At 35.7% G+C, this 19901-nt stretch overlaps 1 protein-coding gene across 3 annotated transcripts in view; it reads left to right on the top strand.

The window, feature by feature from the left end:
* Positions 1-424: 424 nt before the first annotated feature.
* LOC106681413 (E3 ubiquitin-protein ligase SIAH1) overlaps positions 425-19901 on the top strand; it is a 59482-nt gene continuing 40005 nt past the window's right edge. The window contains exons 1-2 of one of the 3 annotated variants that reach the window (XM_067044651.1): positions 425-510; positions 17235-17510. In XM_067044651.1, the coding sequence (XP_066900752.1) occupies positions 17255-17510 (256 nt within the window). In that variant the 5' untranslated portion in view covers positions 425-510; positions 17235-17254. Of the gene's footprint in view, positions 511-2110; positions 2256-7441; positions 7545-17234; positions 17511-19901 lie in introns of those variants that run through there. The other 2 variants (XM_067044649.1, XM_067044647.1) reach the window with 2 other exon arrangements.

The following is a 19901-nucleotide window of genomic DNA, read 5'->3' as shown; positions in this document are numbered from 1 at the left end:
ACAATTTCAGTGATTACATTTTGTTAAATTTAACAAAATTAAATAAGACAAATTTATAATTATAAATAACATATTTAATGGTAATATATTTTGTTAAACAAAATTAAATAAAACAATACTTCGCTAGGCTGGGCATTTTGCCTGGATGAGTACGGATGATACCGCAAAAACGAATTCTGGATGGAAATCTCCACTGAACCAGAGGTAGAGTATGGTCAAAACTTGATGGGAGGATTGTGTGCTGCAGGATGCCAGAACATTAGTAATAAGAAACTGGAGATCACAGCACAGGAACGGAACACCTGGTGAAATCTTTGCGATGAGGTCAAGGACAAGGGCTGTGGCACCAAGGAAGACAAAGAAACAAGATAATATTAATTATATGAATAATATGAGATAATTATATGCAAAGAGAATAATAATTTCTCTTATACACCAGAAAGGAATGTCTAGATATTTGTAATCTTAAAATAACATCTGACCTTGCTCAAGCAATAGAAATACCAAATCGTAAGTTTTAGATTCCTATGCACCAGTTCAGTCTCATTATTTATAGATAGACTGTATCTGAAATAAAGATGATTTGAGCATGGGTCTTCCTCTAACTTTCTCAGTGTGAGCATGTGGTTATATCTGTAATCTATGGTCTAATTCCCTTTGTTAAGAATTTAAAGATCATTACTTAGTAAGACATCTGATTGGGATTCATCTATCCTGTTTGTGTTAATGATTACCCAGAGGCCATGATGTCTAAAGGTCCTATCAAAGAACCCATGGGGCTTATTCTGTTATTATTTTTCTTGAGCTCCTTTTTTCAGGATGCCATCTTGTATGGGAAATCTATTGAAGATACTGTGACCTCACTCAGAAACAATTGAGCTGCTGCCAGGTCTCTGGGTCAAGATGTATACAGAGGCAGCATTTTTAATTTATGCCCCAACAGGATACCTCCTTGAAAGCTTGATGGACAGATATGGGTTGAGAATAGTTCTTTTTTTTATTTATTGATAAATATTTCTATCTGCTACAAATTTGGACAATAAGTAATAGTGATAAATGATCAAATTCATTCCAAAATGAAAAAAAAGGGGAAAAAATAATATATATATATATATGAATAAATAAAATCTCTACATGTATATAAACAGAAAGATAAATAAATTAAACTTGATAAAACTATGTACATGAAGAAACAAGGGTAAAGTAAATGGAGTAAAATTTTGAACTAATATAACAATAAAATAACTACTCACATTAACACTATTATGTGCAATATTTACACTCTTGACCTGAGCCCACTCTACCCCTATGTATGAGGGGTGGAGTAGGGGGCTCTTTGAGATCCCAGGGCAGCCCTCTCACCACATTCCTGATAGAGAGCTATTGTAAAGCCACCAACACTCTACATGAGCGCAGCTTCTGACGATTGCCAGAACTCTAATTGTCAATTTTTTTTTTTACTATAGGTCAACCTTAGAGGTGGATTGTTGGGGTGGGTGGAACGGGATAATGATTGAACCAAAGGATTAAGATGGTTTGAAAGGTTTATATAGAGTTTTGAGAATTTGGTTGGTATAATGTCAAGGACAAAAGGGATATGAAGGTCATGGTGTAGTGCTCTGTTGGAAACATAATATGGTGCATTGACTATGGTTCTAAGAATTTGGGTTGAAAGGATTGGATAAGTTGGATGTTCAAAGGTTTTGCTGTTCCCCAATGTTCAAGTCTGTTGGTCCAGATACGTCTGTGGATAATCTTGTAAATTACTAATTTGTTTTCTTTTGAGAGATGAGAGGTCCTGCTGAGTAGTCAGTATAGTTGGGTGCATTGTCTGTTTTGTTCTTATCTCTTATTAGTATGTTGGTTCCAGGTGAGACTTTGTCTAGGATGAATCCAAGATATCGCACTTTGTCGGATCTGAGTTAAGGAATGTTATTAAAAAGAATAGGTGGACAAAAGCTGCAGTGGAGAGTAAAAGTCCCATGAGTGCACTTCGATTCATTAACTTTTATACACCATTGTTTGATCTGGGTGAGGTGTGTTTTTTTAGAATGGATGAGGCTATTACAGGATCAGGATGTGAAGATAGAATGGCTGTAACGTCCACAAATGTTGCAAGGAACTTGTCCTTATAGATGGAAATGTTAGCAGTAAAGGGGATGTTGAAGACAGGACCCAAGACATTGCCTTGCCTCAACAGTATAGATATTTGAGTACTCAGAACCTCTGCAAAGTCGAAGGAAGCGATTTGAGAGGTAAGAGCGGATAATAAGGATTAAGGTTTGATGTAATATAAATTTGAGCTTGAAAAGCAATCCGGCATGCCGTACCTGGTCTAAAGTTTGTACTATGTCCTGAAAGGCCTTATTGTTTCTTTTGCAGTATTGTTTTTTTTCAAGAGTGGATGAGAAATAGTTGGCCACTCTGAGGCTTTGGACTGTGGTGTTCCTTGGGTGGATCTAAGTTGATACTGGGGAAAACTGTGATTCAACTATGGATAGAACACATTTTAGAAAGATTTTTTCAAATAATTTTGAGAGTATTGGAAGTAATCTAATAGGTCTGTAGGAAGCAAAATTATTGGGAGGTTTTTCTGATTTTGAAAAGAATTATAATTTGTGAAGTGTTTCCACAGGATAGGAAAGTGGGTTGTTCTGAGGATACAATTTTAAACATTATGTAAAAAATATCATAGCTTTGGTAGGAAGTTGATGAAGGATTTGAGGGGTAAGAAGATCACATCTCGGACATTTAGGAGGAGTTAGCATCTGTAGTTGATATCTGACCTCAGGAGTTTCTGCTCTAGGAGGGAAAGAGAGTGGGATTGGTGATGGTAGGTATTTTTTCGGTTTGATCAGGATGAGGAGTGAATGTATGAGAAAGGTGATTGAGTAGTTCTTAGGCTTTATCTTTGTCTGATGGGGCCCATGTCATATCATCTCGTAGTAAGAGGTAGTAAATGTGTTTGGATTTTCAGATTTTTTTAGTCATGTTCCAGAGGGAATTATCATGAGTAGAAAAGGAAAAAGAAGTTTGAATTGGAGACTGGGATCAATAGTTGGTCAATTATCTCTTGACTAGTTTGCTCTAGTAATTTTATGAGTGACGATCAGAAGGATGTCAAGTGTGTTGCCATAATGTTTTGTATTGGGGCTTAGTTTGGATGAGGTCTTTGAGATGTGGTAGAGGATTTATCTTGGGTTTTCTTTGGGTCATTATAGGGTAAGGAGGCGGACCCCACAGGTTGTTGGATAAGGGTTGCAAAGGAATGGATTGCGTCATTTAGGTTTTTAGGGAAACTTTAAGATCGATTTGGTCAGTTAGGATTTTCCGAAAGAGATTTCAATTTACTGATCCACATATAAATGAGGGTGGAGGTAATACAGGAACTGGGGATATGAAAATGGTTAGGATTATTGGACTATGGCCTGAAGGTAAGTTATCGAGCCATGAAAGGGGAGTGTTTAGAGGACCTTTTTGTATGAAGAAGTCCAGAAGATCAGATTTACGATTAAGATCGATCGGCCAGTACAGACAGCAGTGATTTTTCTCTAGAATTGGTAGATCTTGCTCCCAAATGTTGTTGTTTTGCATTTCATTCTGGATCTAGAAGAATATGGTGTCCTAGGGAATCAAGAAAGAAATTATATTTTGGGTGAGGAATAACCCGCTTTAAGTATTATAGGAAAGAGAGGAAAGTTTGGATTGATACAGCTGTGGTTTGTAGGACTAAGTGATGTGAAAGAGATTGGTGGATAATTACAGCAGTGCCGCTATGTGCTGTTCCGTCGGGGTGGTCCGTTCGATAAATTTGGTACAGAGGTATGTTGAATAGCCGTCTGCTGGTAAATCGAGTTCAACGTACTTTCGAACATCTTTCGCATTCCAAAGGATGATAGAAAGAGATTTTATTGTTGTTATTTATGGATTTCTTGGCGGAGGAATAAGGTTTGATACAAGAATTATGAGTAACGAGATAAGAGGAGTTATAAGGGATCTAAATTCGGATAGGAAAGAATTGGGGAGGCTTGTGAGATCAGTGTCGTTAAAGGGGGGAGGGATACAAGGTATCTGATGATAGGGCTTTTAAAAAATGCGTGTGGTTTAAGGAACGGAGGCATGAGGATGTTGGAGTTGAGGTTGAGGACAATAGGATGTAGGTTGCCATTGCGGCAGGGCCTGACTTGCCGGTTCTGTTTCTCCAGTCTGGGACCCCTTGTTGTTAGCCGGGTGCCCTTCTTCATGGCATAGTGCACACATAGCAGATGCTTGCCTTGGCCTGCTGTATTCTGTGGATTTGTGTTGTTCTCCGCACTTAACCTCAAATTTTTCGGTATTTCGCTATTCTGAATAGAAGGTAGAATATTTTCGGTCTTAGTCAGTCGATCATTTATTGAAGTTATGGTGAAGCCGATATATTTGATACTGTCTACTTTCGGAAATGATTTGCCATCCACGCACTCTATTATTGGAATGGATTTTTTGTTTTACTAACATATATTTCGTTTTATCTTGGTTTACTTCAAGCCGATTTGCTTTACTAACCTTTTCAGAGTCTTAGCGAATCTTAGCAGTTGAATTAATAGTTAAAGAAAAGCAACTGCTGTACTAATTTACAAAAGTAAAATACCACTGCAAATAGAAAAGAACCAAAACAACGAGTACCCTATGGTTAGTTGAAGCATTCCAAACGAATAGGTGTTTAAAATAAAGATTTTATATAAAAAATCTACAGACAACACTCGACAAAGAAAATAAGTGAAATCCAACAGAACTATAGACAAATTTAAGAAAACAAATATTGATAGTTGGAAAGTATTACCTTCCCCATAGAAATATGATCATTTCAGAAAGGATAGTCCGAATATCTTATCAAACTGTTACCATGTGTACAAATGTGTGCTAGAAAAAAAATAATAATATAAATATAAATGGCTATTACCTGGTAAATTTTACTCAAGCGATAAATATAATTGTTCCCTCAAAACAATCAAGGCACGTTGTCTTATTCCTGACATTTCAGCAATAAAAAAGAAACAAATTGTAATAACCAAACACAAGTTTTACAAAAACTTGCCTAAAAACTGACCCGACCCACTGATGTGGAATGCCATCAAAATTCTTCAATTCAAATTTTGACAGTATGTATTTTTCATATTGTTTGATAAGGTTTCTGACGAACTACTTTGAAAAATTGCCTTATCTTTATTAGAAGCATGCCAGCACTATCTCGATCAGCTGCTATTTCTTTAAACTCTTTCCCAATTAAACTATCAAATAAAAACTTCCTTAGCATGATTGTTTAAACTAAAGGGTCGGTTAACGTTATCAGTCAATTCCCGAAAAGCTGCTGAAATATCATCCATATTAATAGTATAGTCATTGGAAAATCTATTAAACTAATAACCTGTTGAATTCTTCACATTTTTTTTTAACATACAGGGGAGGGAGTATTATCTACAGGGTACCACCCTATACTATCACCATAGTGGCGGGGGGGTCAGGTTTTCATTTAGTGGAACTGACTTAGAAATAAAAGACGACCCTCCAGGGCGGATTCGAACCTGCGCCGCTACAGTACCCAGGTTGCTAAGACCTGCGCTTTTACTCCCTTAGCTACAGACGACCCTGAATTCTCATTTGTGTCCATTCCTTTTTGAAGTTGTCTAATGCACTTGTAAATATTATGAAATATTTCTACTTAACTCAATCCCCCCTTCGTCCCCTGAGGGGTACCAGTATGTCAGGAGAACAACATTAAGCACACAAATGGTGAAAAGTTGACGTATTGAGTAATTTCAAACAAAATATATTTCAGAAACAAAGCTAATTCTAGTAAAGTAAGTTCTGACATAATAGCACAGGTAGTAGATATTGTAACACTTAAAAAATATTCAAAATCAAAATAAAAGAATCGCTGACGATCATTTGTGTTAAAAACAATTTTAATATAATGTGATAGCTTTAAGATAATGTGAGTATCCCAAGTGCACTTTAGTCACTCTCATGTTCAGCCACTTCCAGCGTGCGAACTATGCCATTTCCTGTCGTGACAGTACTCTGTCTGTCCTGTCAGGATTTGCTTGATAGTTGAAAGTACTATTACGCATGTGCGAAAACTAACTACCATATGTAGCCTCCTTGACTGTGAACTTTAACAACTTATAACTTCAGAACACCAACCTTATGTATAATTTGTGTGTTTCCTGTTTTTATTACCCTGAGGTGAGATGTTCGTTGTACAAATCATACGTTTTTGTCATACATTTACTAAGTTAATCTCATAACGAAATTAGGGTTACAATCGACATGAAACAAGCACTGTAGCTACTTGATATGACTTAGATATATTTTTTCGCTATTATATGAACGACAGATAGGTTTTCGAGGAGAATGGACTTTTACTGCCGTGAAGCTTCTTCAGTAAGAGGGAAAGTGGGCTCTGGTTGGTGAACTTGTTTTTTAGTTGTGTCACTTTAGAAGTACTAATACGATATGCATACTGATAATATGACAGGCTATATGGTTTTTTTTTAATATGGTCACGACGTCGTCTGAATGAAGCTTGACAGTTTTTTTTGTAAGTTCAAATACCGCAGTTGTTTGCTTCAATATTACTGTTTTCCTGCCTTCTTGCTCACAGAGTTTATTTATCATTAATCGAATCTCCACCAACAACGCCCGGGAACATAGGATAACTCCAATAATCATTTTTTTCCGATCCCAGTTATAAGAAAAGGAAGTTCTTTTTGTTCAAGATTGACTAGGACTTATTCTCCCATTAAAAAAAAAAATTCCTTTTAACATTGATGTAGCCAACCCTCTTTTTTTTCCTGCGCTTGGATCTGCATTTTCGGGAAGACCTTCTGTATCAACCTTACCAACATCATATTTATCGTTGGAAAGTGTTGGTGAGCAGTTTCCAGACGATGTTAGTAGAGACGTCCTGATATTCTACCAAGGATCCTCCTCTAGCTAGGGTAGCCTATCCATTGGTAAATTTCTATCTTTATCTATGTGATCATCTTTGTATTAGAGAGTTTTAACTAGCAGAAAAATGTTTCTCACTGATTGTATCCTGCAAGTTTTTCATCTCATCTAGCTCTATCTCAGAATCTGCTTCTACTGTACACTCTTTTCTCTTCCTCTCGTTTTTCAATATTGAGCTTCAGCCCATGTTGTTCCATCTCAAGGACCATACTCTATTTGCTGTGCCTTCTTTCTCTAACTACTTAAATTTTCATTTTTGTTTTTCAAGTAAAACATAATAATCTATACTTAAGATGGTTTGTATGAAACCAAAAACATATAAGATTTAAAATGTTTTATTAAGCCACGAAATTTCTCAGATAAATATACAATTTTAAATTATTGATCTTAAGATTAAAATAATATTCTTAATATAGTTCCTAGGTACTTGTTTATTCATTTTATAGAATTAGTTTGCAGTTTTAGATGTTGCCCTGTTAATGCGAAAGGGATGTTGGTCTAAGAAAAATTCACCTAATCTATCCTGGTTATGGGTCTTCTCCATAGAGGTCCAGGTCTGTTCTTGTTTATGTTTTTGTAATTACAAAAATCCCACTTTTTCCTTGGACTGTTTCCCTTGTAGATTCTTTTGTTGCATACTGGAAATTTTTTTTTTTACAAGCATGTATGCACCTTACTTTCTTTTCTATGTCTTCTTATCTCTTTTCTTTTTACTGCAGTAATTTAATAATTATTAATTTAATTCATTTGCCCTGGTAAATATTATGCTTTATATGCTAATAGCCGAAACTTGTTTCCTTTTAGTGAGCTTTTTCTCAATTTATGCTTTAGCTCTTGATTTATACTCTCTTTGGCTTTTTGATGTAGCTTGCTATCTTTATTCTGGATCTACACGTTTGTCTCTTGCTGCAAATCCAAGACTTGTAATACTTGGTAAGACGCAAGACTTGTACAAATGCTTGGTAAACAAAGGACATAACAAACGACAATCTCCATATGTGTGTTCTTCTGACTTTTGTCGGCTATTATATTCGATTTACACTGAAACACGATTTACACAGGTGAAATGAAAGGAAACGTAAATATCAGCAAAGAAGGTGGTACATAATAAAAAAATCATTGGAATCATAGGTACTGCATTACCTATAAATTCAACCTTGTTCAACGCGAGGGTGGTGTACACAAATAAAATGTTTTTACTGTTTTATTAGTTATGGTTAAATAACATAATACGTTCTTACTGTAGTGAGAACCAACAACACAAACACAACAATACAATGGCTTAGCAACCTTCCACTTGCTGTTGCCAGACCGTTACAAACGGTTCGACATATTCAGAGTTTGCCACAGAGCAACATGTATACAATAAAAAATTAATTTTTACATCACACATTAACAAACCTTCGTTCTAAATGTTTTATCAGATACTTTTAAATGTGATTCCCCCTACTTATAATGTTCTTATTAAACAAACTATATTTGTGATGTGTTAAATGACAAACAAACCACTGAAGTTAATTTACAAAATTAGAACAACAGTATTTACACCGAATCGGTAGGATGATTTACAATCTTAAAATAGAGTTAATTTTTGAAACCGAAGGTTGGGGAAATTCTTTAATTAATCTAATCACTAAGAGCACAAATATTTATCCGCTGGCAGTTCTAACACAATGCTAAATTTACAGAAGCGCCCTTAGGTTTGTGCTCGAAAACTAACACTCAACAGGTTCGCCACAAAGTCAAGCCAACAGTATCCAAATAATCCACCATGGGCATGCGTTAATTTTTTATAGTTTGGGAAGCATGTAATAGCACCTTTAATTTCAGATACACCATCCAGGATTATCTGGCATCTATCCAATCGTGCTTTCACACCAATTTTATATTATATTTTTCTTTAGTTATAATGCATGGTAATGGCAATTATTAATTAATTTAGATATATATCGCATTCTCCTCAATGTTATATTATATTGTATTGGGGGAGCATCAAAAAAACTAAAGAAGAGAATAAAGTAACACGAAACTAAATGTAAAATCATGAAAGTAACAGCCCGGCACATCTCCAACAATCATAAACATCCAAGAAAATTAAAAAAAAAATAGAACATAGAAACAGAAAATATATATTACTAAACGTATAAATAAATACGTTATTAATAAATTTATCGTAAACTTTAAATTAGATGGAAAGGATGGGAACATAAGTTATGCTGATATCAGAAATAAATTAAAAATTTAATTAAACATGCCTGGTGAAGCAAAAAAAAAATTACTCAATAAAATAAAATTAAGAATGATAATTAACAATACAGTTTAAAAACAATAAGATCCTGACAATAAGTAAACAATATAAAATAGTAGAGGGAAGATATTAAATAAATTCAAAGTACGGTAATAGTCTGGAATTGAGTGGCAGAGAAACAGTATAATGGAGACCGCTTCCCATGTAAATTGTTGTGAAATTAATACCAGTGACAGAATTTATTTACCTAGATTAAATGACTAAGAAACAATTAGGAAAGGTCTTTTTATTTTAGAAAATTATATTTTCGAGGTGGTTGTGTTAGATCTGGCACTCTAATAGACAATGTGAAGTACTCAATAGCAGAAGGCCTTGGCAATATGTGCTCAAATAGGTTAGGTAGCTGGTTAGGAGTACTTAAAGGATGGAAACGTCGCGCTACAGGGTACTAGTTTGCAATCGCGAAGGAAAAATGTAAATCCCGATTGGGTACTCGCTGCAGGTGCTTAATTAATTAAAGGATTAAAGGTATAGGAAAGAGGAGGTGACCATCAGGAGCAAGCGTGAAATAAGACACATCAGATTATCAAAAAAAGGTTGGAAGAATTTAATTAATGTACTCATTTGCTATGTCCCAAGAGGGTACCGTTTCACCAGTAGGTCTGGGATAATAATTATGTAAATAATGCAAAGGCCGGTGAGAGACACGACCTGTAAGAACTTTTTTTTGTGATTCAGTATGTAAGGCGCATAGGTAGTGTCGCTTCAGCACTCGCCTCCTAGAAGACGGAGTCTAAGAATGATGTCCAGGTTCGGTGGTTATGTGAAAACCGAACCTTAGGGTTGCTTTCGAGAAAGCAAGAACAAGTTTTATGCTTCTCTGTGGGTGGGTGATTCACCGTGGTCTTCACTTCACTGTACCGGTTTTTTAATATGGATTACGGTCCTGTTTCAGTAGATTTTTCAATCAATAAAAATGCTGGCGTCAGGCGATCTATTGAAATGTTGAATGTCCTGTCTTGTAGTTGTACTAGAAAGTATTTTTAGTTGCGTTTAAGAACTTTATTCGGTCCGGAATATGGTGGGAGTAGGGGTCACTTGACGCAATACTCTCGTATAGTAGGAGGTGAGGCTTGTGCACGTTTCCAGTTTATCGTGAACGAAAGTTTTCCTTTGCGTGCCCAAGCAGGTCATAGTTTGGCAACTTGTTTTTTTAATTCCTCCAGTGTAGTGTGAGGGTCATATTTTTATTGTTTTCTGCTAAGAATTTGCCCTGTAGGCGGCTAGGACAACCATATAGTGCATCGGCAATAATGGAAGATGTGTCGCCACGGAGGCTAGCGCGCAAACCTAGCAGTAGTGGAAGGATTTTTGTCTAATTCACGCTGTCTAGGTGTGACGTGACAGCTGATTTAATGTCCGGTGCCATCTCTCGATACATCCATTTGATTAATTGGGGGTAGTATTCTGTGGTAGCTGGAGCCCAGCAGGATGGTGAGCTTTTAAAATATATTTGATTCCAATAGTCAATTGTGACAGTTGACTATCTGTTGGATCAGCAGATCCAATGGAAATAGAAAGCAGTGGCGACCGTTTCTGTTGTGATGTCCTGCAGCGGTAATGCTTCTGTTCATTGCGTACAGCGAACTATTATAGTCAGGTAGTACGTGAAACCGTTTGAAGGGAGCGGGCCAATTAATTCAATATGGACGTGCTGAAATCGAGCAGTCGGCTGTAATTTTCCGAGTGGTGTTACGGTATGTCTGCTTATTTTTTATTTCTAACAAGGCAGACAGTTTCAACATTTAGTCCATCCATTGTCACCCTTGTTCATACTAGGCCAGAAGAATCGCTGTTCCATCATTTTTGTTGTAGTTTTAATAATATGGAATTACCATAAATCCATAACTGAGTTTATGGATCTCGTTAAATGCGGGACGTCCAAACTCTTACGGTAGGTAAGGTCTGGCCTTGCTGGTTGACATCTCCCAAAAGACAGATCTTTCCGTTCCAGGCAACTCAATGCTCGGAAATTTGAGATTAGCTCGTCCCTTTAATTAACTTAATTCCTGGGCTGTCAGGAGTGTGACGAGAAATCGTCGGGTGTTTATATCTCCTCAATTCTGGGTTAAGCATTAGCCACTATATTGTCATTCCCGGGCATGTATCTGATGTAAATTGGCTGATGTAAGTAATCATAAACAGAACATTTCTTCTGTGCATTTTTTAAGGCCTTTGAAAAAACGCTGAGTGGTTGTCAGAGCACCTATAGCGATATGTTATTTGTCACTGGCTATAGATATTTCATAGATAGTTCGGCTGTCTAGGCTAATTTTTTTTTATGGCTTCAAAAGCTGATCCCATTCTTTTTTAGGTTTTCCGTGGTTTTGCTCATTGAGAAGTTGCTGATTTCTTGCTGTGTTTGGCGAGCAAGTTAAAAAAAAATAATCGTCCCCTTGAAACGGCGGAGCTGATTGGGGTACTTCGGTGGTGGGTATTCTAATATAGTATTCACCTTTTGGTTGAGCGGTGATATTCCAGTTTGTGTGAAGTAATATATTAGGAAATTCAGCTCCTTTACTCCAAAGATTCATTTGGGGGGGTTGACGGCAATGCCATATTTATCTAACCGCTGGAAAACATGTTGCAGATGAGTTTCATGTTGGTCTTCGTTGTAGAAAGCAATTAAGAAGTCAGTTAGAAATTTATATGAGAATGTGAGGTTGCGAAATTTATCATCAACAAATCGTTGTTAACTTTGTCCTGCGTTTCTTAGCCCGAAGTTCATTCTGTTGTACTCTATTAGGCCAAATGGAGTTATTATGGCTGTTTTCTCTTGGTCCTTTTCGGTGACCGGGATATGATAGTATGTTCCGCATAAGTCTATTATTGAAAAGATTTTTTTGCCTTGTAACTCTATAGTAAAATACCCCAGGTTGGGTGCGCCGTATTGGTGGGATTTTTTGCTTTTTGAGAGCCCTGTAATCGCCACTTCGCCTGGGGCTACCATCAAATGTTTTCACCACATGTAGTGGACTTGACCAGGGGTTTTGAAGGGCGACAGATGCCTTCTTTCATGAAGTTATCGAACTCCTTATTGACTTTCTGGTATATTAATCCAGGTAAGCGTTGGCATTTAGCGGTCGCTGGTCGACCTCTGGTTTTATATGTAGTGCTCGATGACTCCGCTGGGTGGTCCGCGTATCGGTGTTATTTTGGTGATACTTGGGAACTCATTGAGAATTCTAACAAAACTTTCATTTGCATGTGCTATTGAATGAACTAGGACTCCTTCCTCAGAGTTGTTACCTGTTATTTTCTGACCAGTGACTTGTTTGATAACCCTTAGGTCTACGGTTAATTGATGCCAGTTGAAAAAATCCACAGAAAATATCGCTTATGTCAGTAATTATGAAGGTTACGTCAGCGGAGAGGTTTCTTGAAGCCTAAATCCACATTCCGTGTTACTTCCCCATAGGTATTTATTGAAGAGTTGTTTTGCCGCTCTGAATTTTAAGTTGAGGAAGTTCTGCGCCGTCTTTTAGGGACTGGTAGCAGGGAGATAGATACTCCTGTATCTATAAGAAATGGCTGGCATGAGGTCTTGCCTTTGACGAAATGGTGGGGTGCGATTGCTGTGCTAAAGTTTCCACACAGCTTTCACTGGTAATAATTTAAGGTCGGCTCTGAACTTTTTGGTTCCCATTTACACGGCTAAATGCACTGCATGATTTTTCTTTGAATTTGCGGTGAAACAAGCAGATACCGTCCTTCTACGTTTTAGATCTCGAAATCTACCTAATATACCTGTGCCTATATAATAATATAATATACCTGTGCTCGGCTGGGACTTCGGCCGTGATCCCTGGAATCCAAAATTCTTAGGATTCAGTCAATATCTTGTCAGAGTTCCCGCAGGCTTTCTGAACAATCACATACTGCTTTCGTGAGCCTCTCTGTCGTCGGTCTTGATATGATCTGTTGGGCGAGGTGTATGTTTCGATAGCTGTAGACACTACGTGGATTTGTCTGCGATAGCAGCTAATTTTTCCGCTTTGGTGTATTCAGTTGCGGTCAACATGGGTTGAAACTGTTGAGGTGGATTTTTCATTCATAATGTACGCATAAATTCAAAACTTGTACAGCTTTCTTCTAGTTGTTGCATCCTCCTTAGCAATTGAGATGGAGTTTGCTCACGAAGTGGGTTGTCCTCGAGCAGCTTCTTTAATTAAAGGGTCTCCGTAGGTTTGCAGGAGCCGGGTCTTCAGGTCTTCATAATTTTGCTTTTGTGGATCCGTGATGAGATCTTGAACATTTGTTAGCACGTCTTGGTCCATATTCGGAATGAGCAGCTAGAACTTTATGGTGTTTAATGTCACCTTAGATGTTGAGAAAAGACGGCTTCGCATGTGGCAATCCATAGTACTGGGTTATTGTTCCAAAAGCGTGGGATTCGTGATATAGGTCCCTGATAGAGACCAATCTGTCGACGATTCATGTCCGCTGTCCTCGTTTCCTGTTGTCTTCCTTTGTTTTTCTCTGATCCTCCTGCCACCTTGATGTTTCACAGCTAGTTTCTGATCTCGCCGGGGTCACCAATTGTCGAGGTGGTTGTGTTAAGGCGGATCCACATGTTGGCCACTCGCCACGAATCGGAGGCTTGTATTGTACAAATGCTCGGTAAACAAAGAGCGGGCCATCCACATATCAGTGTTACTCAGAGAGGCAAGCATGGCGGACGTATAAGTGGTTTCAGCTATTGCACTGGGATTATTGTATTTTTATTACAAAAAAAATAAAATGAATGGAAATTAAATATAAATAAATAAGATTAAACATAAAACTTATTATAAAAATTAAGTACAACCTCCTAACAGCTCTCAGTTGCAACTAGACAAAGAACAATGGTGGAGATGCTACACGAGCGCTCTCACGAACCCCTTTGATCTGTGTTACAAAACCGACTCTCGACGGATCGGCAACGAGCTTAGGCCAACTCGTACAAGCCACCCATCCACATGCTCGTGCAAGTCCGAGTTCGCCTTGGTTTGGCCAACATGTAGAGGCCCCTTTAGATCTGACTCCAATTGACAATGAGGTTCTCTATAGCAGAAGGCCTCGACAATGCATACTCAGATTAGTTACGAGGTGAATAGACAGTATGAGTCTTACGCGTCATGCTTACCGTAAGTCCACGAAGGATTGAAACTTCGTTCTACATAGTTCTAGTCTGCAGTCGCAAAGGAGGAATTCAAGTCCTGACTGGGTACTAACCGCAGGTCCTTGCAGAAAGGAAACTACGTTCTACAGGGGTCTAGTCTGCAGACATGATGTTTTAACTGGGTACTTGCCGGAGGCCCTATCGATAGGATTAATGGTGGTGACCGTTAGGATTAAGCATGAAATGAGACACACCAGATAATAAAAAAAAAAAAAAAGGTTGGATGAATATACTTATTGTGCATTTTTGCTATCCCCCAAGAGTGTACCGTTTTATAAGTAGCTTTGGGGTAATGATTCTGCTAAGAATGCAAAGGTCTGTGACAGGCACGGCCTGTAAGGAATTACTTTACTGTGATTCAGTATATTCTTTTGGTAAAATTTAGTTATTAAAGTAATACATTTACAATTATAATAATACTGACATGGTTTATACATAAAATTATTGAATTATTTATCCTCCAATCAATAAATAAACACCACACAACACTGGAATCCCATGTCTGTTCCCTGGTGGGAGTGGCTAACGATTTTAGTTCTGGCGGACGCTCATAGGTAGCGTCGCTATAATATTATGTATTAAAAATATTATAGGAGTAGATTAGGTACAAACAGAGCCTGGTCCAATTCTTCACTAAGTATAACATAGTTTCTGTTAGGTGGTTTCATCCTCTATGCAACTCTCAAGTGCTTTCGTTAAAAAAACGGCTTGAAACGTATAAAAACGTGTTCAAACACGTTGTTTGTTTGGGCTTGAGGGCGTAAAACCAAGTGGACATCAACGTTTGTGTTTAACTTTTTATTTCCTCAAAGTTTTTGATTTAAGAGTTTTGAATAAAAATCTTATGATTGAAAACTAATTTAAGGCTTGAATTTTGATCAACACATTATTTGTTGTTAAAACATGGAACGCCGATTTTATTTTATTCTCAAGAAGTGGAAGGCAGAACGTCTTGTTTATGCTGAATCAATGGAAGAAGATACTGAGGTAGCAGAAGAAAAAGGAAGAGGTTATACAGAGGAAGAAAGGATCAGAGTTTAAAGAGTAGGATGGAATAGTGGGGAGGAATAATAGAGTATGGTAAGGAGAGGAAGTGTGAATGGATTATCCCTGGCTGCAGTTGTATTAGATCTTGTGTATAATAGAGGTTTACCTACCTAACTACCCATGGACATAACTCTAATAACATTTCTAGAGGAGAAGATCTCCAGGCTATCTTCTTTCCAGATGCTTAGGAGGATTATTAGGCAATGAAGGGGAAGGCAGTTTAGAAACAAGTGGGTTTGGGTGGTTGGGAAGTTTATCATGGAAGGATTGGTATCTGGTTCTGGCCATATCAGCAACATTGAGGTCATGATAGATGACTCCAAATTGTTTAAACTTTTATTTATAAAAAAACAAGGCTATTTTTTAGGAATAGAAAGGACTTCTTTCAGTATCCATTTCAGTTATTTTAGTTATCATAAACATGATACAGTTTTTCTGTTTGATTTCATTTTTTTTTTCTATACTAAATTTCCCAGTTTTCACCTTAATGGGTTCAATTCTGCCATACTGTCTGATTAATTCTTGTAGATAACAAGAAAATGCCAAACTAAAAATAAACTAAACAAAAAAGAGAGAGAGAGAGAGAAAAAAAAAATGAAAGATATAACTTATCGTTTGTAGAAAAGATATGCACTTATCTCTAATCCCCTGTTGCTCACAAAAACACTAGCTCATTGCACAGAGTATCCACACAAACTATTAAACACATTTCTTTATAGAAAAACTACCAGCCCACTGGGATTAAGCATGGAAAATACCCAAAGGAGATTTTATGAAATATCAACTCAGTTTAAGCACAAAAATAGTTGAATTATCTGATTTAATACTATTCAATTACTGTCTCCTATAAGTGTGAATCTATTTCAGATTCATTTTCCGGACCAAATTTCATTTATTTGAGTCTTTATTCAAACAATATATTATGTGGTTACTACAAATTTAAGATATTTATGTGAAATTGACTTGAGACGATTGCTTGTTTGATTGTAGTTTATGTTTTGGTGCTAGGTCAGCCCGCCACTGCTATTCCATCTCTCAGATGTAATGGCTCTAGGGGCAGCTCCAAGAACTTATTAAGGGAAGCTCCAAGAACTTATTAATTTAGTCAGGAGACAGCTGATAGTAGCAGGCTGTTGCATGTTCAATATTTAGACGACCTGTCATTTTTATAACCAGCCATATGAATATCCATTTAGATTAGTACATTAAAAAAATTAAACATATTTAATTTGTATATTTCAGTGTCTTAATTGAATTTTATTTTAATTATTCATGTTTTATTTGTCAAATTCTTAATGATCTAACTCCAGCACTAAAGAAACAAAGAAATGTCACATATATATATATTTTAAATCAGTAATTTGAGAAATATGTATATGTTATAAAGCTATTCATTTAAGAGATATTGAGGATTTTTAATTGTTTGAACTGATATTTAGCCACTTTTCATTTTAAATATCTCTGAAGATAAAATTCAAGATCTGATCTAAAGTAATTAGGTTTGTTGTAGTCTTTTTCTATACATTGATGTAGTAATAAGCTAGATAAACACCTAAGTAAAATATCTCCAAAATGAAAGATTTTTTTAAAACATTTTACTTACTTTTTTTAACTATGGAATTGATTGTTAGAATTTGAATCATTGAATGATCTGCATAGATATTATAGACATTTTTTATCTATATTTTATATATTTATTTTACGCAATATATATTTTTATTCTTTTAGGTTTCTTTGTTTGTATTAGTATGGCTTCACAAGGAGGAAAGAATGTCTGTAAAAGAAGGAATGTGTCTAATCAAGGACATGCCTCTGGCACACCATCCACCTCAGTTGTTGCTGCACCTGTACTTCCTGTTACAGCAGATTTAGCTTCTTTATTTGAGTGCCCTGTTTGCTTTGACTATGTACTTCCTCCCATTCTGCAATGCCAGAGTGGTCATCTTGTTTGTAGCACTTGCCGTCCAAAATTGACTTGTTGTCCAACTTGCCGTGGACCTTTAGGTAAGTTATAAGTAATAAACAATTTTACATATGTTTGCTGTATTCTTATATTTAACAATCACAATTCTAGAGTATTAACTGTCCCAGCCATCAAATGAAAATTTTCATAACAACTAATCTCCCCACCATATGCACTCAAATTATGGAAACGTTTTCCAATTACGGAAATGATATATGTTAAAATCAAATTTTAAATTTGATTTTAACTTATATCATTTATCATAACAATATATATATATATATATATATATATATATATATATCAGACAATTTCTTAGAAGAAATTACAAAAGAAGTATCGTAAGAGTATCAAACTTTACTCTAAAATTCAGTAATTTTTTCAGTAAACACAAATTTCTATGTAATTATAAATTAATGAAATGGATTTCCAAGGTTATTTTGTATCTCTATGGTCTTTAGAACATTTTTACAGCAAGTAAAATCAAATACTATGATCCTATAATGTTTTTTTTAAATTTTGAGTAAAGTTCCCTCTCAAGTGTCAAACTTTGCTCTATCTAGGATAATCTTCTGGAAAACATACAGAAACTTTTATGGGATAGTTTTTAACACTCTAGATTAAACATTTACACAAAGCATAAATAAATCTGTATTAGAAAATGAAAAATTGTTAGGAAACTATAATAGGGTAGATGCACCAATAGTAGGCTCTTGAGATTTAAATTATAAAAGATTAGGCATTGGAGTAACTTGAAAGTTACCCATCACTTAGCCATCAATTAGCCATCACTTTAATGGTTCACCTGTACTGAGTTTCTTTTAGAAATACCTTCGCGATCTTGGCAGTTTTTGATTGGTTATATCAGCCATTAGCAGAAAATTCTCAACACAAACATGGTATTCAACTTGATGGGATAAGGAAGTAAGTTTAGTTTTTATCGTTATGATCTTTTTATTTTATGTTTTTAGGAAAGTTCGCATTCTTTTTGTTCGAAATCATTCTTCAAATACTTTTAACTAGACATAGGAACTATTTCTTAGCCTATGGAATTTTTATTTCTATGTAATCAAGATGCTTACAATGGGGTCATCAAAACACTCATTTTTCAGTAATAGGCACTTGTCAAATTGCGACAAAGTTATGAATCAATAAAACAACTCTTTGTAAATTAGAACTGAAAAGTTTTTATTATGGATTAGATATGTTTTATAAAATGATTAAAATCAAGATCATAATTTTTTTTAATGTTACTGACAAATCGACTAGGCTATAAAAAAAAAAAAGCCTTTTTAAAAAAAGTTATTAAGATGAACAACCATTAATATAATTTTTGTCATCATGATTCAGTTGCCTACTATTGGTACATTTGCCTGCCTACTACTGATGCAAAAACTTATGCCAGGTTAATGGAGTTTAAAGGATTATAATAATTTATTTTAAAGTAAGGTTGTTAATAGGTAAATCCTGTTTAAATTGGTAAAGTTGGTAAGTGATAAAGCAAACTTTGAAATCTGAATGATATGAACGGAAAGAATATTTGTGAGAAATTTACAAATTTAAGGTGAAACCCAGTTACATTGATTAAATACAGAGCCAGGCCCTTGTTATAATATAGTATAAAAAAAAGAGAGACTACTGCTAAAAGCAAAACCTTTTGACACAGGTACATCAATTGATCTCGTCCTAAGAAGTAAAAAACTAAAGATCTCATAAGGAACTTAAGAAATCCGAATAGTTAATTTAAAAAATGTATCAACAAGCTTTGATAATATAAATAAAATTAAAAAGAACAAACCATGTAAAGTGTGTGAAATTTTAAATAAAGGTACACATCGCCACCTTAATCCTCATGTCAGAGTGAAATAAAAGGAAATGAGCAAGAAAAGAAAGAAAATATTAAGTATACTAATTACTCTTTGTTACATGGCATCACCTATGGATCTCACCCTGTTTTATGGTTTTGGAGCCAACCAATATTTTATTTTGCTTATAGTAATATAATTAATTATATGTGAGACCCTAGGGATCTGTCATATCATGTTACTCACTATTTTGTTTACTGTTTTGAATAGTTTTCTCAACTATTTTCAATTCTACTTTCAGCCAGTTTTTATACCTTTTTTGCTTTGCTTTTCAAATTCTTTCTTTCCCCAGTATTCATATGGTAATGAGTCGTTTATGCCACATGATTTAGTAAGATAATGTACTTGTAGCGAGAGGGAGCAAGTGATTGGACCACAACTCACCAGAGCGCTCCACCTCGAGCCTCACCGAAGCTCTCAAATTTATTTATTACTTCGTTTTGTAAATAACCCGTTGTAATTTTTGTATATTAATAATTTCTGTACATAATACTTAGCAATATCTGTGCAATGAATAATAAATGATAACAATGCAATGCACGAACCTATCTCAAGCAGACATGTACC

Source organism: Halyomorpha halys, unplaced genomic scaffold, assembly GCF_000696795.3.
Source record: "Halyomorpha halys isolate HHAL.00 unplaced genomic scaffold, Hhal_1.1 Scaffold337.1, whole genome shotgun sequence".
Taxonomy (NCBI): domain Eukaryota; kingdom Metazoa; phylum Arthropoda; class Insecta; order Hemiptera; family Pentatomidae; genus Halyomorpha; species Halyomorpha halys.
Note: the sequence above shows the minus strand (reverse complement) of the source record. Positions and strands in the feature narration are given on the sequence as shown.